General features: G+C 41.4%; 2 protein-coding genes across 5 annotated transcripts in view; one reads left to right on the top strand and one right to left on the bottom strand.

Moving 5' to 3' along the window:
* Positions 1-10371, top strand: part of SYN3 (synapsin III) — a 458022-nt gene extending 447651 nt beyond the window's left edge. For 2 of the 3 annotated variants that reach the window (XM_067697868.1, XM_067697869.1), the window contains exon 14: positions 1182-8303. In XM_067697868.1, the coding sequence (XP_067553969.1) occupies positions 1182-1314 (133 nt within the window). In that variant the 3' untranslated portion in view covers positions 1315-8303. Of the gene's footprint in view, positions 1-1181; positions 8304-8991; positions 9018-9686 lie in introns of those variants that run through there. The other variant, XR_010932585.1, reaches the window with a different exon arrangement.
* Positions 8301-27906, bottom strand: FBXO7 (F-box protein 7). Of its 2 annotated transcripts, none has more exons than XM_067697870.1 (9): positions 27611-27906; positions 23820-24114; positions 18589-18816; positions 17109-17250; positions 14846-14929; positions 12357-12452; positions 10368-10544; positions 9996-10033; positions 8301-8991 (listed from the first exon to the last, which is right to left on the bottom strand). In XM_067697870.1, exons 1-9 carry the CDS (start codon positions 27730-27732, stop codon positions 8602-8604), a joined length of 1572 nt encoding a protein of 523 aa, XP_067553971.1. In that variant the 5' UTR covers positions 27733-27906; the 3' UTR covers positions 8301-8601. The 2 variants fall into 2 exon arrangements, with proteins under 2 accessions (XP_067553971.1, XP_067553972.1); XM_067697871.1 differs by lacking the exon at positions 27611-27906 and adding an exon at positions 27380-27530 and having other exon boundaries at positions 23820-23962.

Raw genomic sequence — 27906 nt, 5'->3', positions numbered from 1 at the left:
AAAATGGGGACAATAGTACTTGCACCACAGGGTTATTGTAAGGATTAAAATGAGTTTTTGCACAGTTAGTGCTTCTAGCCAGCCAGAATGCAGCTGGCTCCTTACGGGTGTATCTGTGACAGCCTCTCACACGTGAAAAGATACAGCCCAGCTGATCACAGGACAGACGAGGGCTTTGGGACTTAAGCCAGGTTTGGACACTAACCTCAATAGTCATCTAGCTAAAAACACTTAAATCTCCTGGGTTGTTGCTCTAAAGTATTATTTGGTTCAATTCAAATCCACAGGTATTTATCAAATGCCTACTCTGAACTTACTCCTGGATAACACCCCGGGGGGAATAAGCAAAGGGGGAAAAGACAGTCTCTGCTTTGAAGAAGATTTTGTTCAATGTGATGACAAGACCAAGTGGGGATCTCTTCCTATGTCTTTCACCCCCACTAGACTGTGAGCCCCTTGAGGGCAGGGCCTGAATCTCATTCATCTCTCCAACCTGTCACCTAGCATGAGGCTGGCACACAGGGTCAAACACTGTTGTTCAAACAGTAGGCACCGTGAGAATTCCAAAATGGGCTGGAATCGGCAATAAGGGCTTCCGAGAAGAGTTGGAATTGAAGCCCGGAGTGTCAGAGCTAGAAGAGACCTGAGGGTGGGCCAGACCGACCCTCCATTTCGCCGATGAGGGAGAGGAGGTCCCGAGCAGTGAGTTACTTGCCCACAGCTGGAGGGGCCAAATGGCAGAGAGGGTCTGGAATACAGACCTCCTGATTCCCAGACTAGCGCTGGAAAGTATAGGAGGAACAACCATAACCCGGTGATACAGCCCTTCACCAAGTGGGTTTGTACACAGAGGCAGGAGAGTGGTCAAGTTGCGCTCTAGTCACGCCTGCCGTCTGAGCAGCCTGGCTTTGTGAAAAGGATATGAGCCCTGGATGCTCCCCTGTTACTTGCTGTAAGCCCCAATTCCTGTGCCTAAAAAAGGAGGATACCAATAACCACTCTGCAGGTTAATTGCGTGTGTGGTGTACTCAGCATCGTGTAAGGGCGGGGATGCCTTGTTTCTGGTCTCACTGTCCTTGTGGTGACGGGGCTCACCCAGCTGGCTTCCAGGCAAGCCCCAGGACTCACTTCCTGGGGAGTCCAGCCTTGTCGCCCCCAACCCCCTTGCCTTTCTGTTTCAGCAAATCCCAGTCCCTGACTAACAGCCTCAGCACGTCTGACGCCTCCCAGCGTGGGACCCCAAGTGAAGACGAGGCCAAGGCCGAGACCATCCGCAACCTGAGGAAGTCTTTCGCCAGCCTGTTCTCTGACTAACCCTGTCCAGGCCGGGAGGGGGGTGCCCCGTTACACTCCCCCCTCTCCTGCCCCATCCTCCATCTCAGCCTTGGTTCCTGACGGGAACAGAATGGAGGGCCTGAGAATATACTTTCCAAATGCCTTTGGTCCAGGAACTGAGTGTCTACATGTGTTCCCACTTTCCTTTGCCATGACGTTCCAGCATTGCCCGACTGAGGGGTGGGCCTTTGAGAGCCTCCAGGTTCCTCAAAACGGGCCTTAAAGACAGGCATCTCGTCAACCTTCCTACCCAGATGCTTGCTTCCCTGCCTCAGATAACCACGTGAGATGTCTGTGTGTGGCTAGTTTTGACATTTCTTGTTAGTGTTTTGCTTGCCTTTGGGAAGGGCCCCCTCTGAGCCTTGCCCCACCTCCATCAAATGCAGACGCTGAAGTCAGACCTCAGCAATGTAGGAGGCAATAAACTTTTGACAGTGTTTTGCAAACAAAAGGACAAAAGCGCAGCCAGGGGAACCTACCACCTACCCTTGCAAGTCCCATCCAAGCTCAAGAGATGGCCCTGCAGACCAGACAGGCGAAGCCCCATCACACCCACCACCAGTGGACCTTGAGGACCATGGAAAGAATTCAGAGGCTGCGTGGCCCGTGGGGCCTTTCAGAACACAACAGAAACAGAGGGGAGGCTTTACAATGTCGCTCGTGCCCAGAGTGCTATCCTAAATTGGACAGCCAAGAGCAGACCATGGGTTCTTTTAGGAATCATCACTAGTTCCCAGAGGGGGAATATGCCCTCCACTTCCCAAGGAAGGAGTTAGGTTAGGGCCTCTCTACCCATTCCTTGTTACACCACCATTTGGTCTCTGAACTCCTACCAGGAATGTTGTTTTCTCCTCAAGGACATACAAGGAGCCAGAGACAACGAGCAGATGGATGACACAGGATCAGAAAGTGCAGTGACAGTAACTTCTAGCTCGGCGTTTTGCAGGCAGTGTACAGCAAGGCACTGGAAGGTTAGTTATAAAAGGGTTCACCGGTCAAACGTGTTTAGGAAACACTGTTTTTTGTTTGTTTCTTTTCTGAGATTGATAGTACGTATCAAAGGCTCTTGGAATTCCTGCAGTAAAGAAATTAGCTTTAACTTTGTTTAACCCACACTTATTTGACTAAACCAGTTAACTGCAGAGCTGGAAAATGTAACCCTGACTCCCTTCCCAATGCTTTCTCCTACATCAGGCTCCTGTCATGATTAGATGGGGTGCAGGGGTGTCCCAAATCTCCAAGCACCTGGTGCTAGAAACATTGTAGGTGCCAGACCAGCCTCCTGGCTCCAAAGAGCCGAGGAGAATCCAACATAGCCATGCTATCCCCTCACAGCCCACTTTGCAGCTTGAGGCACGTCTTCCCCTCACCGTTCATAGGGAAGGGGTAGAGGGAAGTAAAAATGAAAGCGTCCTTGGCCTGGCGCTGCATTCTGAATAAAAGAGTGCAGAAAACTATTGGGCAGGACATAACACCACAAAGCCACGTGTTTTAGAAGATTGAGAACACAGGAAGTACGTGAGGCGACCGTCACTCTTCTACACTGGAAATTAAGATTGGAAGAAAAAATCAAACTATCTCACCCAATTCTCAGTAATAAAACACAGCCCAAAATACACAACAAAGTGGTGATAGGCTAGACAAAGTTTCTCAAAGCATGAGACATGGCCAATGTGCATAGCTAGCTTCATTTCAGACCAAAGGATTCAGAATTTCTGGTCATAAGGCCCAGAACCTGTATCTTTGTCAATCTCCCTAAGTATTTTGAATGCATGTTGAAGTTAGACCAGCAGCCCTGCCCTGAGCTGTGTGGAGAAGGTGAGAAACAGTACCGGTGTGGAAGCGTCACAGCCAGGGCCCACTCCTTGGGTGAGCACAGCTAGTGGCTCCATAAACCGTGATTACATGGCTTAACTTTTCCCACTTTCCCATATTCTGTCCCTTGTCCCTGAAAACATCCCAACATTCAAACCATATTTCCCAGATATTCCAGTAGAATATCAAACTCATTTCTCAGGCCAGGCATCCTTGTTTTTATAACCATGCACAGAAGATTCCATGACATGAGACAAGTTTATAACCAACACATGGCAATAAATTTTCCCATCAGTCTGTGTATGAGTACAGAGACCAAGAATGGTCCTTTGGAGACCGTTGATCCCCAAAATGGACTGTTTTCTCACATAGGCTAGCACATGTTCCCTCCAAGCATTTAACCTTTAATAATTGTGATATTTTTTAATGGGAAAGAACAAAATGAAAGGGGGAAGGGAGTCACTCTGTAGAGAGTCTGAAAGGTTGTGTTTGTTATTTTTTGCTCTGTTTCACAACCTTGGCCCAAAGAAAGACTAGCATTTTCCGTCCAAGGTGACTTGGTGAGGCTGAAACATGACAAAGATCCATTTGGTTGTGCTGACATGTAGCACAATGAAGAGAGAATTTCCAATGCAGCCTCAGTAGACACCTCCACCAGCCGGAGAAAATATCTTCTTCCAGATCGTCCTCCTAACAGCATGATAAAAGGGTACTGTCATCTAATTGTCAAATCAGCTTTCGAGGGATACTGGAATCTGCGTATCCTTTCTCTTGCATTAATCCTCTGGGTCCTCTTCATCATTACCACACTGGCCCCCCCGTTCAGTCCCTGCTGATGGAGCAGTTAGTTCTACCATTCCAGAATTTCAGGGGTTATAGGCCTTCATTCCCATGGTAACAAATACAGTAGCAAATCCCATGAGCCTGAACTTCAACTACCTTCTGGAAGTTCTCATCTGAATTTGCAGTGGAAGGAGCTCGAGGGGAAAGCAAGCCAGTGCCGGCATCTCGTGAACGAGCTACGTGGGCACAGCGCAGCGCACGCCTTGTTCGGCACGCGGTGTGCAGGATGTGTGTTAGGTTGGCCCTCCTAGAAAACTATGAAATTAACAAAATGTAAACAAAATGTTAAGAGAAAAGAAAAAGGCTGTTTTTCTACCAGTATCAATGTGAGGAAATCACTTGCCCAGGAAGAGAATCAAACCAACAGAGAGATTGGTAAGAAGCTGAAGAGAATCTGTGGCCGCTTTTTAACCTACGGGAGAAAGCAGAGCAGAAGGCTGAGACCTCCCCCGTGGTGAGCGTGGCCCACACAGGTGAGTTGACTGCGGGGCCACTGAGGCTGGGAGCTGAAGGGACCAGGTGCCACTGTCAGCATCAGTCAGGAGGTGCAGCGAGTAGACCAGGACAATACGAAGGCTTGTCCAGCAAAGACCCTGGGGTCCCATCCAGACCACACAGCAGGCCACAGCAGAGCCCAGCTCGAGCCATCCTGCAGGCACACAGTGTTCTTTCAGAGCCCTGCCCCTCCCAGTGCCTCATTCAACTTCATAGAACAAGTTGGTGGCTCATTTGGTTTTGTGTGTTTAGAATCTGTGAAAGGATGCAAGTTAGAGTCCCAGTGTAAGCGAGTTAAGTCAGCCTCGCAGATACAAGCAGTAACTTAATTATGCTGGAGGAATAGCTCAGAGCCTAAGAGCACTTGCACATGCATCGCATGGTTTTCTTTACCCAAGAGAACAAGCAGGCTGGTTGCTGACTATCCCCCCTGAGTGTCAAAAGCTGTCCTCGACTCCAGAGCAGCCGTGGATTAAATTCCATTTCAGTCTAATATTTACACTCTAATAGAAGGGGGCACTTTGGGTTTGGTTGGAGACAAATTGCAAGGTTGGGTGACAAACAAGTCAAACCAGTCCATTAACCAAACACAATGCATAAAGGGCACAGAGGCTCCCTTGTGTTTCCACAGACAAAATATGCAGCCCCAAGAGGTGAGACTTCTAGACTGTGTTCATGACCCTCAACTGGCAGGCCAAGAGGAAAAGATGAAAAGTTTTTTGAAATTTCAGTGTATTATTTCTTTAAGGTAAAACCAATGTAAAACTAAACATTCTTCTTACAATTGTGTGTGTGTGTGTGTGTGTGTGAGAGAGAGAGAGAGAGAGAGAGAGAGAGAGAGAATTCTTTAAAATCCTAAATACGTTTCATTATGTCTATTCTGCTTGGTCCTCCTGCTTTAATTCCAATTTCCAAACTCCATATTTTAAGTATCTGCTCTGTGGTCTTTTGTTGAGTTTAGAGCAGAAGCCAGTTGACATCTCCTTGCCTCTCAATTAGCATTTTACCTGTTTTGCTATGGGATAGCAGAAACTTAAGTGCTATAACCTATTGGGGAATCCCAAGAGAGCCATTAAGTTAGTTAAGATGAACCCTTATGTCACATGACCTAACTAGTACTTCCCGTATCTGATCTCCTACAGTCAACTGGAGGCTATCCGAAGGAGGATTAACCACACTCACAGCACAGTGGAGAGCTGGGACCTGCCTGGCCCCTCCCTGAGGCTCAGCTACTGCCCAGGGTAGGAGCAAGACAAGCCTTGGCTCAGGGCCCCAGGTATAGGGAGCAGAGGGAGAGTGGAGGAATTACAGAGATATTAAGCTAAACAGTGATCTCAGGAATTGGAGAGAGGCAAGCAAGAGTGAGAGAGGACAGACTTCAACTGTTTGTACATAGGGAATCACAAAATCTTACATTGTTAAGAGAGGATACCTCCCATGATTTGATTTCCAGCTATGCCAAACCAGAGCTCTCATTTATAAATGGCCGGGGTTGGGGGTGGGGGGGAGAAAATCACTAAGGCTACAAGCCAGTGATGTGGAGTGCATCTTACACAGCATTCTACACCAGCAGTCCCCAACCATTTTAGTGCCAGGGACCGGTTTCATGGAAGACAATTTTTCCACGGACCAGGGGAGAGGGGGGATGGTTTCAGGATGATTCAAGCCATTACATTTATTGTGCACTTTATTATTATTACATTGTAATGTATAATGAAATAGTTACACAGCTCACCATAATGCAGAATCAGTGGGAGCCCTGAGCTTGTTTTCACTTGCCACTCACTGATAGGGTTTTGATGTGAGCTGTAAGCAATTGATTTATTATGGTCTCTGTGCAGTCAAACCTCTCTGCTAATGATAATCTGTATTTGCAGCCACTCCCCAGCGCTAGCATCTCCACCTCAGCTCCACCTCAGATCATCAGGCATTAGATTCTCATAAGGAGTGGGCAACCTAGGTCCCTCACATGCGCTGTTCACGGTAGGGTCCATGCTCCTATGAAAATCGAATGCCGCCGCTGGTCTGACAAGGTGGAGCTCAGGCGGTAATGTGAGCGACGGGGAGCGGCTGTAAATAGATGAAGCTTCGCTCTCTCACCTGCCGCTCACCTCCTGCTGTGCAGCCCGGTTCCTAACAGGCCACAGACTGGTACCGGTCCATGGCCCAGGGGTTGGGGACCCCTGCTCCACACTATCTTCTATCACAATACATCAAAGTGGTGTCAGAAAGTCACGCAGTGAACAGGCTATGACCAAACAATGACTTCATTCTCATCATACACCAGCAACACATAAAACTCAAGTCTCAGTCTAATGAAAAGAATGTAGATTTTACGAGCTTCTGACTATAAAGCTAGTCAAGAAGAAAAGCTTCGATGGTGGTTTAAAGAATTCAGAATAAACTACTGGGAGGACCACAAATTTAGGTGTGTGACACACCACTGGTATCCTAAACTGAGAGATCTGTCACGTAGGATAGTAAGTCCGAGGTGAGGTCGGAAAGGAGCACCTGTATCTGCAGGACACCAACACCACTCACGAACCTCTCAAGGACCACTCGAAAATGAATGCATTTTGAAAACTACTGTTTTATAGTATATGGTGCTTCTGGTCATCACTATGTCCTTCCATCTCCACTACACACACACACCCCACATACAGCGCAACCTAACATTATAAGGCCACAGAAAGGTGTACTAGAGAACCAGGATGTTTTTACCCATCGAAGTTTCAGGGTGACTCTTTCAACCCAGACCCAATTAAAGCCATATGGCCTCTGGTGGACACTTTTTTAAAGGCTGTCCTATAGCTCAGATATTACAAAATACCACAGGAAAAAAGAATGTCAACAGCCCTAATCCTTTACCTATACATTAAGCTACTAAAGGTGACATGGCCTCTGGAAAATCGTATTAATTGACTGAATTTTCTACACTGTGAAGGAAAAAAGACAATACATATGTATAGCAAAGAAAAAAAATTCATGTGTACGAATTCATGTGTAGAACTCTAAACATTCTTGTAGCACACAGCATTCCAAGCCATTTCCTTATATGCAAAACAGATTTTTTAAAAAGCAGGAAGACATTGGCAATATTCCTATTTTCTGCAGATACTAACAGTGTTTTATTCCTGTGTTGTGATTCAGATTTTAATCTGTCACTATAGCATGTTTCCAGTAGTTGTTTATGTGCTAAGACATTTGTGTTTGGCCTTTTTCTTGTTGTAGGAAAAATAAAACTTGAAATCTGTGTATTTTAAGTCTTAAAAGCAAAATGTTCTTCAAATAACGAGGATTTCTTTGCAGAACAAGTACCTGAGCAGCACTCAAAGCAGTGTAACTTTGTTGTTAAAATATGTCATCTACTTAGATTACAAATTAGGCTCCAAGCACTCAAAACACAAGGAAAAAGAAGCTATAACTCCACTCCAGAAGAAGCCAGAAACGAGTCCCTAACAACCCAATGGTGGCCAAACAGTGCTGCTTCAGAGCCCAGATTGTTTCAGCACAGAGCCTGAGGAGCAGCTGCTGAGAGAGGGAGGAGGTGGACTGAGCTAGGTGTCCAAAGCACTCACTCCATGTCCAGTTCAACCAAACTAGCTCTGCTTGTATTCATTCCACAAACCAGGCTTCTGTGAACGATTTCAGGTGAAGAAAAGAGTGCCACTACAAAAATAATAATCATCTCCTGCAACAATCTGATGACACCGAGTAAGTCCTCTGATCATTCTGAAATGTCCCAAGTCATGCTGTAAAGCTGTTCTGAATATTTATTACATATCTTTCGTTAATAAAAGTCAAGACTGCCGTGTGATTCACACTTTTTTTATTATTATTATTCTGGTGTAGAACATTATCAATGTCTAACCTTCATTCTAGAGGGTAATTCAGAGAGGGGATGTCAGGAACCAACTATTCCCAAGGCCAACCCTGTCATGCAGTAACCTTTGGGCTATACCACCCCTGGAGCTTTAAATATATCTACCAAAAGGCTTCTGTGAGTGCACTTCTCACCACCACAATCAGAAAACACTAGAGATAGCACCCCAACAAGATGATGTCTGTAGTTTAAAAAAACAAAACAAGCTCCAGCATGAGATTATAAATCAGTCACATGAATGGTAGCCGGCTGTCAGTTGGCCAACCCCTGCTAGGTCTTAAGGGAAATCTGTCATTGGGGCCACCTCGCCCTGGCAAGATGGGGTTAGGTCCTGGAAGAGGGCCGATTGGGTCAAAACGTGGTCTGAGTGGAGGGAACTGTCCGGGTGTCTCCCCAGGCCCAGGGATGAGTGAATTGATTGGATCCCCAACATAAGGAAGGGTTAGTCTTTCATCATATTCACCACCAATAATTCCTGGAGGAAGGAGAGAACTGGGAGGAAAAGGCCTGGGGTGCAAGGGGTTGGGGTAGAATGGAATGGGGTGGGGTGACGACGGCAGGAACATCACATGCCGCCCTCTCTGAGCTTCTTTTCTTTGTTTGTGCCTCTTCTTGTACAGCTATAGAAAAACAAGGACAAGATATGGTAAGTGAGTTGGATATTTCCCCAAAGTTCATTTGCTTTCATTGTACTATATACCTTTTCTTTTCCCATACTATCAAGGCAGGCAAAAAAAAAAAAAAAAGTGCACAGAAGAGAACTTTTACCAGTTTCTATCTGCATGAATAAGGTAGTAGATATGAACACAATGCCAAATGAACTCTATTCTTTAACCACACTGCAACTGAGCAATTGTGCCAATTTAGAGTAACAATACATCCAAAGGAGGGATAACTGAGTGACATGTATTCTCAAGACTGCAATCTAGAGCTCTCAAGCTGATATGCAATTTTAAGTCAGCCTTTTTTGAAAGTGGAAAATTTAAATATTTGTTGAAAATGTCATGCCACACAATATAAAAAGTTAAGGTACTGGGCAGGGAAGGGGGTGGGGGGCCAGCACTTATGTTCAATTTCTCACCTAACTTATGTCCCTAATGGACCTCAATTTAAATAACAAAAAAGATGCTATTTTAGAGGATGGAACATATTCCTAAAGAACAGTACTATGTATTTTGTACATATTTGAGGACTTTCATTGAATTTTATTCTCTAGTCCTTCATCCCAAGTTTCTGTGTCCTATCAATGTCTTTTTACAGTGGTATCTGCAAATAAAACAATATAACTTATTCTCTTCATAATTTACTATTCTAGCTAGCTGAACAGCTCAAGATTACTCCAGCACAAAAACAACTCAATTTTTTTAACAACAGAAGAAGGAAGAATATATTAAGGTGAAAACAGTCATTGTGTTAAAGATTCTTTTTCCTGTGTAATTACAAGACACTAAGGACTGAGTCTAAGGTAGAAGTTGAAAACATTTTCATTTACTAAAAATTAGCAATAAATTTAATTTAAACATTGCATTATATCATAAAAAAGTGGAAAATATGCCCTTAATGTATTAATTCACGAGTTATTTCTGTGCTATGAACATTAGCCTTGGTATTTAAAAATACCTACTTCTTTCCAATCTGTGTCTCGACCTCTGACAGTACCATCTACAAAGAAAAAACAAAAAACAGAGATTTAAAAACGTTTCATTCATCCAACATTAAACGTGTCTTACTTCAATTTTCTATCCTGAAATAGTCTACTTGATCTAATGGACTGTTTGTATTGCAGAGAACACAGAAATGAATGGGGAGAGTTTTCAGGACATAGGCAAAGGTATATGAAGCTTAGAATCTCTTTACAATAAGGCTATGTTATGATTATTTCTTACTCTTAAAAAAAAAAAAAAAGCCCACAACTTAAAACTTCTGGCAAGCTGAGTAATTAAGACCTCAGTAACAAAGAACCCTTTTCTTGTTAACATGTTATCATGGAAATCACCTCGAAAATCCCGCAGATATAAACACCTCCACAGAAGTTGGTCATTCGAAGCAATACAGAGGTCACGACAAACTGCAGACAAAGACAGGACAGAACGAACATCCAAAAGTCGGAAGATCCGCAGTTTCAGCTCCAATGGGAGGACTACCAACCCAAACACATCTGGTAGGTTCAGTGCTAAAAGGAAAAAGAGGATAGGTATCACTGAGTAAAGAACATCCGGTTTCCCCATATATTCAACCGAAGTTGCCAACTTTCTAAAGAGATGATAAATTAGATGGTATCCTCAATTATCCAAGCTTAAGTTATCTGTAACAAACTTTTGTCCCCAGGTTAACTCTATAACTACTACTAAATCCAAGCCCCTTATTCTCTTTATGTTTTAGTAGAGAAACAAATTACTTTTTAATACAGATCAAATAAATAACTATGACAATTTCTAAATACTAGCCAATGGCCTCCTTTGTTTCAAGTGATATTCAGTACAACAAAAAATTCTCTATTCAACTATAGAAAATGGATAATTAATTGGCTTGTGCAATTGGTTTCCAATGCTGCTACTTATTAGCTGTGTGCCTTTGGACAAGTTATTTAAACTCTAACTCAATTTTCTCATCTGTAAAATGGGTTAGTAATACTACCTACCTCACTGAGTTGAGAATTAAATGTGTAAATACATACAGAGTGCTCACAACAATGTTTGGCACGTAATTAGCACTCGAGTGTTAGATTACTATTATTCGATATCTAGCTGAAAAAGAAGGGAGGTAGACAAATTCAAAAGCAAAACCAAGAAAGGAAAAGAATAATATATTCCGAAGTCAAATGAAAATTATTTTTTCATTATTAGCTCCTTTGAATATATGGGATACCATTCTCAACTAGCAAAGATAATCAAAGTCCAGTAAGGGGTTTTAAAATTCACATTATTCTTTTCCCTCACCACCAGCCAAAGAAGAAAACTATGATTATAATAGCCTTGGCACCATGCAACTTGAGACCTAAAATATCATTTTCCTACATACAAATAGCAGATAAAAGCCACATAACTATCTGTATAAACCTGAAATTATTTACCAGCCAAAAGAATGTGGTAGATTATGATTCTACCCTATCATTTTCTACCCTATAGTTATACTTCCCCGTCCCACAGTCCAGGTTTGGCCATTTTCACTTGTTTTGTCCAGTGAAATGTGAGTGCAAGTGGCATATCATTTGTGAACAAAAGCTTTAAAAACCAACACATGGTTAGGCCACTGGTCCTCTCTTGCCTGTGCCACAAGAAGAGCAAGCCCCGGATGAGGACTACTCACCACTCCTCGGCCAAAGCCAAGCCCCACGGAGCACATATGCAAGTGAGACATAAATGTTCACTTAAGGTTTTAAAATACTTTTTACTACAACACAAAGAGAAAGCTGATTAGCACAAGGATTTTGAGTGAATTATAAACCTCACTGAATTAGCTTCACCATCTATAAAATGAGAGTAAAATCTACTTCAAAGCTGTTAGCATTAAATAAGAATGCATGTGAAATATCCAAAGTACCTAGCACAGAGTCCCAATAAATAGTTTAAAAAAAAAAAGTAGACCAAATTTACAGGCTATACGTTATTTATATATGTATTTATTGAACACTTACTATAGGCCTGACCGTGTGCTAGGCCATGAGAATACAAAAGTGAAAAAGACATATTTCCTGCTTTCAAGGTATTCATAACCTTAGGTGGAGAGAAATCATGTCAAAAATTAGTATGATACACTGGATAAAGGGCTATAATAAAGATACATATAAAATGCAGTGGAGATACAAAGAGGATGTGAAGAGCAATTAAGGAATTAACATTTGAGCTTAGTCTTAAAAGAGGAGAATTTCCACTAGGACGAGAAAAGAGGGAAGAAAAGAGGGAAGGTTTATGTCACCCTTAAACATATGTGAACTTACTATTCTTTCCAGCCATTCAACCTGTGATGATTTATCATTTCTCACCTTGTCGGGTAAAAGCCAGAAGAGGATACACCAGCTGGTCCTTGAAGAGGCGAGAGAGCTTCTGAAGATCTTTGTATATCTTGGCTACATTTTCCCCTAGAATATTTTTTAAATGAAAAATCAAAACACACAATCAAATGGAAAAACTTGAAATGGTGTTCTCTACTTCCGCCAAACCAAATCAAAGTGGTAAGTTAGTTTTCACAATTCCTACATAAACAGAAATGAACCAAAGTCTCTGGTCGAAGAGGAAGTAATACAATGTGTAACTCTGAAAGCTGAATCATCTTTAAACACATTTTTCCTTACTATAAAAGTAATTAGGAACTTACAAATAAAAGAATAACAGTACCTAGGTACTATAAGCCATAGTAAAAATTGATTAAAATGACTTGTCAAATGGAGCAGCATATTCCTACCCAACATAAAAATTACATATTGAAAATATTCAATATAATCTGAAAACTTGTAATCTAACAGTATTAACTTTCCTCCTCCTTTTTCATTTCCTTTTTCCTTATTTAACAGAAATCAGATCATCTGAGCTATAGTCCTGTAAAAATTGTTCTTAAAAAACCCGTCTCAGGAGTCAAATCTATTCCAATCCTAAATTCTACCATTTATTAGCTCTGTGACCCTGAAGTAATTTAACCTCCTCTAGACCTGTTTCCTGATCTAGAAAATGGGCATAACAACCTCTACTGCTGTAGAATGTAGAGTATTTCTACTCCCCACAGCAAGGTCCTCCATAGTATAGAGATGAATATAAAGTGTTATAGCCAAGGAATTTCAAGTTTTTCTGGTCTTAGCGGTAAGACCATCTTTACAGATTTATCAGTCTAGTTCATGCGTTCTCAACAAAAACAATATTGCCCCCAACCAGGCAAAAATCCCAGCTATTACATTGGTCTGTGACCCTCCAAAGGGCCACAGTATACAAATAAGTGTACAGTATATCTATGAAATTAAAATTTCATGAGGGAGAATGATTTTGGGGGAAAAATGTGTACAAACTCTCCTTAGGGGATTGATAATGAAAAAATAGTTGAGAAACACTGGCCTAGTATGACATTAAATGTTCAGAGACCATTATAAATACGTATCTGATGTCTCCTTTTCTTATCAGCTTTAGTTTATATATGTTAGTCTCTCAGGGCCTGATCTCCCCTGGGAACTAACAAGAATAAGTCTCAAGACCTTCAAAGCAAAGATCTAGATCTAGGTAGCTTCCCTTAAAAGACACCGCTGTAAGTCCCGTCTCCCTGCTATACCACACCATTCCCCATGTGGATTTTAAAACCCGCCTAAATTTACTATGAGGATAAAATGAAAAATACATCTGTAAAGGCCCATGTCCAGCAAAAGACAAGTACTAAAAGATGTTAATTCCCCTTCCACCTCATCTCTTCTCCTTCAACTACTTACCTGCCTCTCACACTTTGGGTTTAACTGAAAGAAAAAAGAAAACTCGTCTTCTTTGCATCTATTAATTTTTATAGAACATAAGCAAAACCATGCCTAGAATGCAAACTTTTGGTAAAGTTCCAATCTGTATCAAATAGCAACCAAATTTATATAAGTTTAAGCAAACTTTTTTTTTTTTTTTTGCGGTACGCGGGCCTCTCACTGCTGTGGCCGCTCCTGTTGTGGAGCACAGGCTCCGGACGCGCAGGCTCAGCGGCCATGGCTCACGGGCCAGCCGCTCCGCGGCATGTGGGATCTTCCCAGACTGGGGAGTGAACCTGTGTCTCCTGCATCAGCAGGCAGACTCTCAACCACTGCGCCACCAGGGAAGCCCCTAAGCAAACATTTTGAGTGCAGTTTTTCCTTCCATAATCTTCGATAATGAAGTTGCATTGTATGGTTTCCACAAAACACAGATCCTCTCCATACTAGTTAAATACAATGCTAGAAAAATCCACAAACAGTAATTTAGAAATTATGAAGCATCAGGACTTCCCTGGTGGCGCAATGGTTAAGAATCCGCCTGCCAATGCAGGGGACCCGGGTTTGAGCCCTGGTCTGGGAAGATCCTACATGTCACAGAGCAACTAAGCCCATGTGCCACTACTACTGAGCCTGCGTGCCACAACTACTGAAGCCTGCGTGCCTAGGCCTGTGCTCTGCAACAAGAGAAGCCACCGCAATGAGAAGCCTGTACACAATGAAGAGTAGCCCCCGCTCACCACAACTAGAGAAAGCCCCTGTGCAGCAACAAAGACCCAATGCAGCCAAAAATAAAATAAATTTATTTAAAAAAAAAAAAAAGGAAAGACATTATGAAGCATCAATGGTGTGTGATGTATAAATATAATTCAGTATCCAAGACCCTAAGAGAAACAGGAAAGAAACCGAAACTCTGCAACATTGTCTTAAATTTGCTTTAATCTCATCCAGAAACTGTTAAGTCTTTTGAACATTACCTTTCTGTTTTTTTAAAGTGAACCTCTCAAAGCTTCACCCCAGAAGTTCAATCATGGTTATATTACCTGATTCCTCTTTGCAAATAAAAGATTCTGGCAGCAGCTGCAGTCTTTTCACACTTCTAATCTCATTGTTGATTTTTAGTGTAGCTGTAAATAAGCCAAAGAAAGATGATGAAAAAGTTCTGCCATTTCATCAACTGCCTCCACTTTTTAGTGTGGACTTGCGTTCCCTTTGCCCCCATATATAGGAAACACACGTTACACAGACAAACTGCCCTACGCTTATTTCCTTCCCTCACAGCAAAGTCCAAAGTGCAAACCTGCATCACATTAAGTAAAATCACTCTAAAACACTTTTAAAAACTACAATAAGCACCTTTATATGAAACCCACTACATCTTACCAACAGCAGCTTATTAATAATTGAAAGATATGCAACAAGGTTAATAGGAGACAGTTAAACACAATACAATCATTATTTCTAATGAGGTCACTAAAAACTCCATTTAGTTTTTATTTAACCCTTGGCAGTGAGTCTTCTCTTATTTATTAAAAGAATCCTGCTAGTTTTCACAGTATCATCTCTCTCTAAACTCAGAGGATCAATATTCTCGACATCACCAGAGGGTTCATTTTTAATCCTACGTGCAAAGGCGCACTTCATCTCGTTCCACGAAAGAGCCAGTGATGTGCTCGTGCACATGTGCACTGAGCAGGATGTCTCAGGTGAAGCAAAGATTTAAGGACATACTGCTCCTTTTCAAAGAACCAGGCCTGGAATGGTTCTGGAATGACTGTCTGCCACTTACATCCACAAGTAGATGATTTGCCAAGAATTATTAAAGGAACAAAGCATCAGAAACTAAGACATTTAGTAGCTATTCTCTATGTTAAGTATCTTAAGACTAGTAAATAAAGGTTAATATACACGTGTCGTTAAAGTGATTTATAAGAAATTGAGGCAAAAATTACAACCTCACATTTACTATTTGATAGCTGCAACCTTGCAAGTGATGACGTGATGTAGCAGTATGATTAGATACTGTTGGCCCTCTTTGTATAAGAATGCCCAGCCAGAAGTTACATTTGCTAACTGTGATGAACTGTTGAAGAGACACTGCTAGGTCCTAGTGCCATCAGTCACGTCCTACAAATGTGAAACACCACTAAAGCTGAAAACGTGAGACTTTTAAATAACACTTCAAAGAATCTAGTGATTAAAAAGAAATAGAAGAAATTACATAAAGGGGACCTAAAACCATCTTTTAGTTCAAAGATCACAGTGTAGGTTAGTGGCTTTCAAATAGACTTTAGCAGAAAAAGCTTTTCCCAACAAAACCTTACAAGGGACCTCACTAAATGAAACAGGCACACGTGTTGCTGCTCAAGGTTCAAGTAGCGACAGTGGCTCTACCAAGCCACCTCCCTGCTCCCATCTCAGCAGAAACTAGCAGCTGCAGAACATGTTGCAAACCAGAGCTAAGACATGTCAAGGCAACTGTCTCTGCTGTATAAAAGATGAGCCGTAATGAAAAATAAAAAATGCAGGCATTCCAATCTTATCATTCTCTCTTACTAAGCTAAAAGGGTGAAGCTCAAAAATCAAACCAGAGCAAAAACAAAAGAGTCTAGTCACTCAAATGGATCTCCAGGATGTGTGATTACGAGACTACTCCAGAGACCCCTGGTAGCTGGCATAGATCTCTGGATGGCATCTGAGCTAAAACGAAATACGAAAATAGAATGTATTGCTAGCCAGTGAAATTCTTAGTATGAAAGAGGAGAACTAGAAAAAGAAACTCTATTCAGAGGGACTTACTTGAGGGTGGGTAGGAGGGGGACAAAACACACACACTGAAGCCTCAGAGCCCTTGGGTACTTCTGTGCATTCAGAGATGCCAAACTAGATAAAAAATGATCCCAGCTCAACCTCTCCTTCACCGTCTCTCAGTTCAAGACCTTGGTTAGTAAAACAAAAATTAAAAAGCCATCCACAGGCATAAAGAAAAAGTATTCTTTAAGGAGTTCATATGTAATAGACTCATTTTACTCCTAGTATCACAACTCCCCCTGGAGCAAAAAAATTACACAGTTAAGACAGCAAAAGAGTATAGCTGCCTCTAGAGTGAAGGCTGCTAGCATAAACATCAGCCCTGTATTCTGTAACCTTTCAGACCCATGTCATCAGTGGGCTCGGGATTAAACAAAGTTGAGAAAGACTCCTAACTGCATCATGATAGCCCATCACCAAAGTGGCTATGAAATTTCTGGAGAGAAACATGTAAAGATTCACAAACTAACAAGCATGACCATGCCATCCAATTACCATTTATGACGATGAGGTTTCCCAAAGGCACACAGGTGAGAGCAGCAGAGCCACCCTCGCAGAGAGGATGCGTGTACTGCAGCTTATACACGCCCCCCGACCTCCAGTTCTCCGGCATGGATACAGCTTTGGCTTCAGTCCCCTGGGGAGTGAAATGAAAGGGAAACAAATCATGAAGAACCGTATTACTCTCAAAAAGATTAAAAACCCAAGAGGCCCCTAACTTGTCTACAAATAAGCATTCCATACAGTCCCTTTAATAAAATTTATCAAATCATTAATATTTCTATTAATATTTAAAACTTTGATAGAAAAAAAGTTACAACATATTATCTGCCATCAAAACTTCTGTTCAAATAGATAAAATAACATCAGAGAGAGAGACTGATTTCTCACTTCAAAGTCTCGCTTCTCTGCCTAGCAAAGCCGTATCATTATGCAAGATCCCAGTTCAAATACCACTTCCTTTGTGAAGCCTTTTTCAAAACAAATCCTTTTTGTCATTCCCACTCTCTCACCCTCTAACATTCTGTTCCTATTTCTATTGTTATATACTTCTATTATGTTATTAATTGTATTATAATATGTTATAATTTCCTTTTTGTTTCTCTCCCCCACTTACAGACTCCTTGAGGATAAGGACTGTCCCAGTATCTTTATATTCTAATTCCTGGCATGACATGGTGCACGTGTTCGATGATCACTGAATTAGTCTATATACTTGTTACTCATAACGTGGCCCACAGACCAGCAGCATTGCTATCGTGTAGAGTATGCTCACATAATATCTCAGGCTCCGCCCTAGATTTATTAAATCAGAATCTGCATTTAATAAGATCCCCAGGTATTCTTAAGCACATTAAAATTTGAAAAACTTCTAAATGTTCTCCTCTGTGAATCTCTGGCATCCTATATATGTATGTGTTTCTCCTACAATTTAGCCAATACAGTATAACGGTCTGTATACTTGTCTCTCTCTCCTACTCTTGGACTGTAAGCAAGCTGAAAGCAGAGACAAGGCACTGCACCTGACACTGGCAGACATTTATCAAATGGATAAGGAAAGAATGGATGAAGGTAAGCAACTACAGCGTAAGAACAACATCCCTCTTCCTAACTGAATCTTACTAAGTTAGTGGCAATTCACAGAACCACTAACAAAAAATAACCTGGTGAGCCATCTATCTAGTCATGCCCAATCCACACGCACTCACAACATTTTACCTACATATGATCACATATAAACTTTGGGGTTTTTTTAGCCCAAAGTTGCCATCAATTCTATAATACTAACTAAAAGCTGACAAGGAAATAAAGGAGAAAAAAAGAAGGAAAAGAGGGAAGGGAACATTTACTGACTGCCTACTGTATGCTCATCGCTGTGTTCGACACTTTACATTAATACCCAAACACACTTAATAAAGAAATCTAGAACACCACCCCTTTTCTAATGGGAAACTTTTGCTCTCTGTAGTCTTACCTGAGGTATGTAACCCGACTCCAACATGAGAAGATGTATGGATACTATCAGGGCGTCGCTGGGGTTAGAACAGTCAGCTGACTGATACAGGGTCTCTAATGAATGTGGCACTTGCCCTTCCACCGATTCGCTGCAGAGCATTGGTTCTGAGGGAAAGAAACCTGTGCCCTCTTCCGCATCCACGACATCTGGAATTGACTCAGCTTCAAAATTGTGACTAGGCCCTGACTGAAAAGGATAACAAAAACAACGAATTCTTTAAACAGACTTTCATCTTTTCACAGTAAATTTTGTATTCAAAGTGAACTGAGATTAGCACTCAGAGGTTCAGAAATGGTACACATTTTCAGCAAGCCCTCCTCAACAAATGACCCTGCAATCTGCTCCTCCATCCTGAATTCCTTATCTCCATTAATTCTGGCTGATATGCCAAACACCTGGAAATCATCCTAGACTTCCCCCTCGACCTTATTAAGCGCCACCCCCAATATGATTAGCTGTCAAAGGTCCACTGACTCTATCTCCTAAATATCTCCAAAATCTGCCCCTTCCTACTCCAGTGGTACTTCAGACTCATTTATCTCCTAACCTCCAGCAACAGCCTCCCCAAGTATGCCTTCACTCCTCTTTCTTGTCTTCCAATACATTCCACCCACTGCTGCCAGAGTTCTTTGACAATTGAGAACCCAATTATGTCCCATGTCCCAGCTTAAACTTGCCAGTACTTCCCCTATGCAGACAGCAGCACTGCCCTAAATTGTGCCTTGGAATGTGACCCTAAGTGTTCTTAGGAAAAAAGAGGTCCACAATCAAATAAGTATGGAAATGCTACATGACATAGCCACCGAACCTCATCCTCCATATTCACAAAATACACTTTGGCATTGTAAAGCTCTGAGAAGTCCAATAATAACAGAAAGTGTGTATAACATTTAACCAAGAAACACTATCCTCCTTCCTTAACACTCAGTATCCCCATAACACTTACTTATAATCTCACAGGTTTTTCATAGAGGCCATGCTGAGAAATACAGGCTTACAAAATGAAGTCCAAACTCCTAAACTCCTTAGCATTCAGGGCCCTTCATCACCTGATCCCCGACTCTGTATCAAGTTCACATGCCACAGTCCCTTCCTCCCCATTCTGGTATTCCCCACCTCTTCAGGTTATGGACTACCTCTCTGCCTTGCAAAGGCCTTGATTATTGCACTTTATCACACGTATTGCAACTTTCTGATTACATGTCTATATCCTGCCATGACCACAAGCTTAGAAAGGAAAAGACTACATGTCACCCATTTTTGTAACACCCGTACAATACCTGGCACACAGTAGGTACTCAGTAAATGCTTGTTGAACAAATGCTGAAGGATAATATCTTACAATTCTTACAATTTCATGTTTTTGATTTGTTTTCTAATTTACACCACACAAAAATTCTGTAAAATAGGTAAGACAGATGACATCCCCTTTTTATACGTACTGTAATTTTGATTCAGATTAAATAACATAATCAAGGTTACCAGCTAATAAAAATTTGAAATAAACAAAGTTCTCCAGACTCACATTTCAGGGCTTTTAGACACAATACACTGCTTCAGTAAGACTGAGTTACCTATATTAATTTTGCTCAGAAAGACTATTTCCTAGATATGTGCTCAACTCTTAATGCAAAGCACATGTTTCTTTTAAGTTCGTATTTCCATTAGGAAAGGAACAGAGGAAATTAAAATTATATAATATGAGTGAAACGGTGGAAGAATGTAAGGGAACAAGAGGTTGTTTCTTTCAAAATCCCTGAGGACCTGAGCCCTGATGGCTTATGGAAAAGATCCAAATTCATTTGTTAAAACCTAGAGGTTGATGACAATCCATATTACCTAAAAACGACGCTCCATCATATTTCTGAGAAAGGAGAAACTACTTATTAAAGCCACTTAACACCTAACTAAATTATGAATTACAGGCATACCTGGAGATATCGCAGGTTGGGTTCCAGACCACTGCAATAAAGTGAATATATCACAATAAAGCAGGTCACACAACTTTTTTGGTTTCTCAATGCATATAAAAGTTATGTTTACACTATACTGTAGTTATTAAGTATGCAATAGCATTATGTCTAAACAATGTACATACCTTAATTTAAAAATACTTTTTTGCTAAAAAATGCTAACCATCACGTGAGCCCTCAGGGAGTCGTAACCTTTTTGCAATAGTAACATCAAAGATCACTGATCACAGATCATAACAAATATAATAACAAAAAATGTTGAACTATTATGAGAATTACCAAAATGTGACACAGAGACAGAAGTGAGCAAATGCTATTGGAAAAATGGCACCAATAGACTTGCTCAACGCTGGGTTGCCACAAACCTTCAGTTTGTAAAAAATACAGTATCTGCAAAGCACATTAAAACTAAGTGCAATAAAATGAGGTATGCCTGTATATATGCTCTTTGCTTCTTATACCTAACTTTTGGCCATTTACTACTTACTGACAGTTGTATGGGAGAGAATATATGTGGGAAAAATATTTTAAAAGGTTACCCCAGACTGATAATGACATGGGAGGAAGATATCAGAATCCCCTGGTGAGCTTATCAAACTCTACTCTCACTCCATGAGAACCACTGACATTCTCTGAGCCATCCTGATATGATATAAGTACTTATCATATTCTTCATGCATGTGGAGATGAGAAAAAAATGTTTAGCACCACCTCTCTAAACAGATCATTTGTCATATGTCATTCACAAATGAGTGGAACAAGTATGGAACAGGACCCTAACATTAGGGTCTGATACTTTTTAGCTGATTGGTAAATTATAAAAATCATCTATGTCCCCACTAAGATTTTACAGTCACCCTATACAAGTCGTAGAATACAAAACAGCACGCTTTTAGAATTGAAATTACTAACATGAGGCAATACTAATGTCTCAAAATTTTCCAAAAGGAAACTAGTAACCATCATAAGAAAAGTAAAGGGAATGGATCCTTCTACCAGAATCTCTGAATGAGTCTATCATCAAAAAAGATTCAGAAATGTAATTTAAATATCTGACTAAATATTCTTACTCATTCTCTAGATTACTTCTATGAGACAGAAGCTCAGAGATACATAATAATTTCTGAAAAGAAAATTCATAAAAATACTTTGAGCTTTATAAAAGCTTTTTTAACTTAACTCTCTCTGGATACTATTACTAAAAATCTAGACATAGATGATTTTTATAATTTACCAATCAGCTAAAAAGTATTTTTTAATATCTGTCTATACTTGATCACATATAGGCACAATGAATACTTATAAATATTTAAAGACTGCAAAAAAAAATTAAGTTGACATGATGAATGTACACACACACAAAACAATTAAGATGGCATATGTACTGGTATTAAAATATTAAGTAATAAAGTGATCATTTGTGCCATACAAGAAATTAAAAGGCAGAATAGTAAATAATGAGGTGTTTACAAGGCAATAAAGATGATCAATACAAAGGAACTGAAGAAAACTACTGGGCTGCCGTTGGCAGGGCCTTGGAAGGTGGGTAGAGATGCGGACAGGAGAGGACAGGGAGGGGGTTACACGCCGGGCGAGCAGCAACAGCAGAGAGCGAAGCAGTCCCTAGGCTGTGTGTGTGTGTGTGTGTGTGTGTGTGTGTGTGTGTGTGTGTGTGCGCGCGCGCGCGCGCGCATGCAGGTGTGAGCATGTGCAGGTGCGCATGTGCGCAGGTGCTTGCTGCGAGAGGGACCATGAGGAGGAGGAGGAGGGGTCCAGTCTGACTGCAGATGTCAGTTGACAGGAGGGAGGAACAGAAACTAGCCCCCAAAGGTTGTTGGGCAACTGCTCAGAAAGCCTTAAAAACTAGGTACAGGAGGACAGACAACACTTTCCTCGTCTGCGACATGAGAGGGTTGAACTAGAGATATCTGGACTTTTTCAGTTCAAAAATTATGAGCCCAGGTGTACCTATGACACAGAGTTACCTAAGAGCAGGGGAACAACATAATCAAAAATGTGCAGGAAGGGGCTTCCCTGGTGGCGCAGTGGTTAAGAAACCTCCTGCCAATGCAGGGGACACGCCTTCGAGCCCTGGTCTGGGAAGATCCCACATGCCATGGAGCAACTAAGCCCATGCGCTGCAACTACTGAGCCTGCGTTCTAGAGCCCGCGAGCCACAACTACTGAAGCCCACGTGCCTAGAGCCCGTGCTCCACAACAAGAGAAGCCACCACAGTGAGAAGCACGTGCACCGCAACGAAGAGTAGTCCCTGCTCGCGGCAACTAGAGAAAGCCCGCACGCAGCAACGGAGACCCAATGCAGCCAAAAATAAATCAATAAAATAAATTTATTTTAAAAAAATGTGGAAGAAGAAGATGAACCCAGAAAGCAGACTGAAGAACACACACTGGAAGCCTGGAATGGAAAGGAAAAACAGGCAGGGCTTGTTAAGGGGCTGGATATAAGGAGTCAAAAATCATTCCACAGTTTTAAGCTCAGGAAAACAGTACTGCCACTGACAGAGGAGGAGCTGGTTTGGGAAGAAAACATCAGTGCACATATTTTCAAATTTACATCAGCATCTAGATTCTGAGGTGACAATTTTTTTAATTTTAAAAACTTAAAATACACACACACAGGAATATTACTTGGCCATAAAAAAAGAATTAAATTCTGCCATTTGCAACAACATAGATGGACCTAGAAGGTAGGATGCTTCGTGAAATAAGTCAGAGAGAGAAACACAAATACTCTATGTTATCACTTATAGGTAGAATCTAAAAAATAAAACGAATGCATACAACAAAACAGAAACAGACTCACAGATATAGGCAACAAACTAGTGGTTATCAGTGGGGAAGGGGCAAGATAGGGATATGGAATTAACAGATATGAACTACTGTGTATAAAATAAATAAGCAACAAGGATGTATTGTAGAGCACAGGGAAGTATAGCCATTATTTTGTAATAACTTTAAATGGAGTACAATCTATTAAAAAATTGAATCACTACATTGTACACCTGAAACTAATATAATATTGTAAACCAACTATACTTCAATAAAAATAAAGTATTTAAAATAAAAATAAATTTTCTATAAGATTATAATCTGCAGTCTACTGATGATAATTATCCTGACTGGTACAGAATTCAATTGAGCTATTCAGTATGATTTATCAACTACTCTATTTCTTGTCTTGATTTTAATACCCACCATACTTCCATCATTCCAGACATCAGATTGGGCTGCCTGTCCTTGGAATGAATCACGCAGTTGTTCATCCTGTATGCTGGACTGACTGGAGCTGGCGGCCAAAGAGGGTTGGTCATTATTCTGGAGTGAGGAATGCTCTGAATCTGTGGATGAAGGTAAGTTAGGTGCTGCAATGGCATCTTCAAGAATCAAACATATCAAGTCCCCAGAAACAATCCCATATGAAGCCAAGGTCTCTTCATCGCCAGTGAGGGCATCCTCGTTGTTCAATGTAATTGCAAACCGGGTATCAGAACTGCCAAGAAAGACGGATAAGGATAGTAAGGCTACCTATTACCATTACCCACAATAATACATTTGAAACATATATAAGGTACATGGTATGATCCCCAGCAGAACTAATGAAAACAAAACGAAGATAAGAGCAAAGCCAAAGCTTGGAAAAAGTATCAAAATTATTTATTCTTATCACCAAATGCTTAGGTTATAGATTCTAGCCTCGGGGATAGGATCAGTAATTCTCTATCATTAATCCATGTTTTCATCAATTCTAAGATACACACTTTTTTATACTTTGTCATCTTTGAAACAGGATGCTTCTTACAATCGATGACATATCACAGCTTAATGGACAGCATTTTTTCACTTAGTGTGACATAAGAATGTGCATCTCAGGATTGACAGCAACTGGGATTCAATGAAATATAGCCTCTTTAAAATATAAATCATATTACATCATTCCTCTGCTGAGAATTCTCCAATGGCTTCTATTTGACCTTGGAATAGAATCCTTAACATGCCCTCCAAAGCCCAACATCTGACCCACTTCTCCTACCTCACCCATCCTCTTACTAGCTGTTCTCCATTCGACTCATTCCTTAAAACAGATCAACCTCACTGCAGCCTTTGGGCCTCTGCTTCTGCTCTTCCAGTTCTTCAAATGACTTGAGTCTTTCTCATCATCCAGGTCTCAACCCAAATGTCACCTCTTCAGAGATGCCTTCCACCTGCCTCCATCACTCTATTTCATTCATCTGTTTTATTTTTATTACAACATTGCTATTTGAAAATATCATATTTATTTGCTTATCTGCTCTCTTCCCCACCCCTACGACTAGGATGTAAGTTTCATGAGATGGGTGTCTAGTTCAAAACTGTATCTCCAGCACTTGGCAAATACAAGTATTTGTGGAATGGATGCAACCAATAAACATTAGATGGTGAGATCAAGATGAGGCTGAAATCAGGGCTAATTAACAATATCCTTCCAGGACAGTTAGGTTATGATTCCAAAATACTAGACCCATGTCCTAAACAAATATTCATAACCACAAAAAGTCAGATGAGTGCATGTAGATGACTGAGTATAAATTCATCCCTCCTACTGATAAGTTCAACCTTCTTACTGAGCACCAGTTATAATGTCTTTTATGTGAAACACAACACAAATCCAAAAACCCAGTGCTAAACAAGCTAAGAGCTCAAATTAGTCTGAAGCAAGGAACTCCCATCCTTTCTGCATGGCAGATTATCTGACCTTGAGAGAACCATCATCATTTCATTACATAGTGGTGAGGAATAATTAACAAACCACTGCAGAACATTTTATAAGACATTTACACTCAGCAATGTTAACTTCATTAACTTTTTGAGAGGTTAACAAAGGATGAAGTCCTTTGAAAATCATGTTCTGGTTATTTGTTCTTAAAATGCTACATTTTCAAAAGTGCTCCCCATAATTCATTTATGTTTTTTCTTGCACATATAAATACATTTTTTCTTACCAATTAAAGTGTCTTTGGTAGAGAAATTACTGAAGCTTTAAGAACTACTCCTGCTTATTAGAAAATAAGTAGCTATGACTCTGTTTTCAAATATGTTGATAAATGTTGAAAATCTGCCAACTACCCAGAAAAACAACATCCCATTTTTAGCAGAAAAAAGGAAAAACACGTCAAATGAACTATGTTTTTATGGATCATTTGTCACAGCACAAAGTTGTTTTTTTTAATGGTATCTAGCACAATGTCTGTTCAAATATCGATTTGTAAAAAAGGTAAAGAATTGTCTGCTTAATAAAATGTCGGCCTCCCCTTTAGAAAAAGGGAAGAGCTATTTCTAGAGTAACATATGGTTTTCCAGGAGAGTCGTTATTGATTCTGTTTTCTGAAACTGTGAAAAAAAAATAATATTTTCATCAGGAACTGCCACCCTAGAAACTCCAGGCCTTTGAGAATTATTTTATGACAATCCCAGATCCACTTGCTCAGCAAGGACACTTTAAAAGTAATAATATCATATGGACACATTTTTAAACTGCCCATTTATTATAAAATGAACATACTTTCAGAAGAATGAATTTACTTTCACAAGCTGAAGTTTAACATTCCTTCCAGTTAACCAGCCTCGACTGTAAAAACAAACCTGAAAGCAAAACTAACTTGGGCTCTTGGGTAAACAAGCATCATATTGCGTTTCACATCCTTTCCAGAGTGTCCCACCTAATTAAAAAATAATAAAATATATATACATATATATGAAAATAAAAAGAGAAGTTAATTTTGACAATTTGTGGTGGGGTAGTGATGCCAGCATACAAAACACTTAGGTTTAACAACAAGAAAAAAACAACAGGATGTCAATTAATATAATGCCTAAAAGGAGTTATGTCAATGCCTCATTTTCTGTATTTATGTTTTTAATTTGGAGAAAAAAAGGCTTACTTTGAATGCAGTATTGTCTTAACCTGAAAAATGAAAGGATGAGGCGTTCATAATACGGCCTCATTTTACTGAATTCCCTAAAAATAAAATGTAAGTTTATAAAAGTCTTATGAAAGGAACCATTTAATTAACAGAAAGGTTTTCTTTTGAAGAATTCATCTAAAAAGCCCCAAAGAACATCTTTTTTATTTTTTCTCAGCACACTCAAATTCCAATTCGGTAGCTCAGTATTTGAAGAGGACCACCTTTACGTTTGTCCCTCTACTCCCAGATTACTGTCCCCAGGATACCCTTTTGGAAACAAAGCAGCCTCATCTGCAGCCCCATAAATAACAGAATTTGATCCATTACTTCTCAATGTCACTGCCCCCAAACTGCAAGCTCTCCAGGGTCATCATAAGGCCAACGTTTTCCATAGTTTTTATCCAAAAAAAACAAAAAAGCAACATCTTGCCCAGGAAAATATTATTATTTGAAACAGACCGACACACTGCACTTTGTAAAACTGCAGCTGGGAAGTCAAAGTGCCCACAGCGGCGCCTGGCACGTAAACACTGAACGGAGTCTTAAGGTGACTGCAGCCTGAAAGCAGCGGTACCAGGTTACAGGTGGCCTCGGATGGAGGGCAGGTTTCTAACTCCTTCTAGTACTCTCCAAACTTTTTCACTGAAATACTCCGACAGCTGGAGATGGTGAACTTAAACCCCTGAGAGCCTCGAAAGGTTTAACCCAAGCCAAACCCATAATTTCCAACCTTACATTTCAAAGGACGTGAGAATTTTGCATCCTAGCCTATCCCTAGGTTCGTTTACTGCAAACACGGAAGCGAAGGCTCACCCTGGAGGGGATCGGAGCCCCCGAGACGCCGGGCCATGACCTCTGGGAGCCGGGACCCCGCACGCTGCAGCCCCGGCGCCCGCTAGCCGCCCGGCCTGCGCGTCACAGTGCAGGACCGCTGGCCCCGCGACGCCCAGCTCGCCGCCCGGCCTCACGTGACAGCTCGGGGCGTGCCCGCGCCACCCGGCGCTCCTCCCCGACCCGCCGCGCGCGCCCCCACCTCTCGCGTACCTGTACCCCCAGGTGGGCAGCAGGGCCTGCCTCAGGTGCGCGCGCAGCTGCCCCAGCGTTGGCTCCGCTTGGGGAATCTCCAGCGGCCAGGTCCGCTTCTGCAGCCGGACCCGCAGCTTCATGGCGGCCACAGGAGGGCCCAGGGGCCGGGACCCCGAGGCGGCGACGGTGACGACGGCGCGGCCGGTTAGCTCCCGTCTCAAGCGGCGGCAGCCCCGGAGCGGCGACTGCCGGAGCTATGCGGATGCTGAGATGTAACGGCGTGAAGGCCCCGCCAGGCCGGTCTCTGGAACTTG

This window comes from Pseudorca crassidens, chromosome 11 (genome assembly GCF_039906515.1).
Source record: "Pseudorca crassidens isolate mPseCra1 chromosome 11, mPseCra1.hap1, whole genome shotgun sequence".
In the NCBI taxonomy this organism is placed as follows: Eukaryota; Metazoa; Chordata; class Mammalia; order Artiodactyla; family Delphinidae; genus Pseudorca; species Pseudorca crassidens.
Note: the sequence above shows the minus strand (reverse complement) of the source record. Positions and strands in the feature narration are given on the sequence as shown.

Excerpts from the sequence above, each read along its gene's own strand:
- FBXO7 (XM_067697870.1), bottom strand. The coding sequence starts at position 27,732 with ATGAAGCTGCGGGTCCGGCTGCAGAAGCGGACCTGGCCGCTGGAGATT. Across the intron at positions 24,115-27,610 it reads CTGCCCACCTGGGGGTACAG|TTCTGATACCCGGTTTGCAA; the intron begins GTACGCGAGAGG and ends CTTTCTTGGCAG. Across the intron at positions 10,545-12,356 it reads TCTGGCTTTTACCCGACAAG|CACTGAACCTACCAGATGTG; the intron begins GTGAGAAATGAT and ends TTTTCCTTTTAG.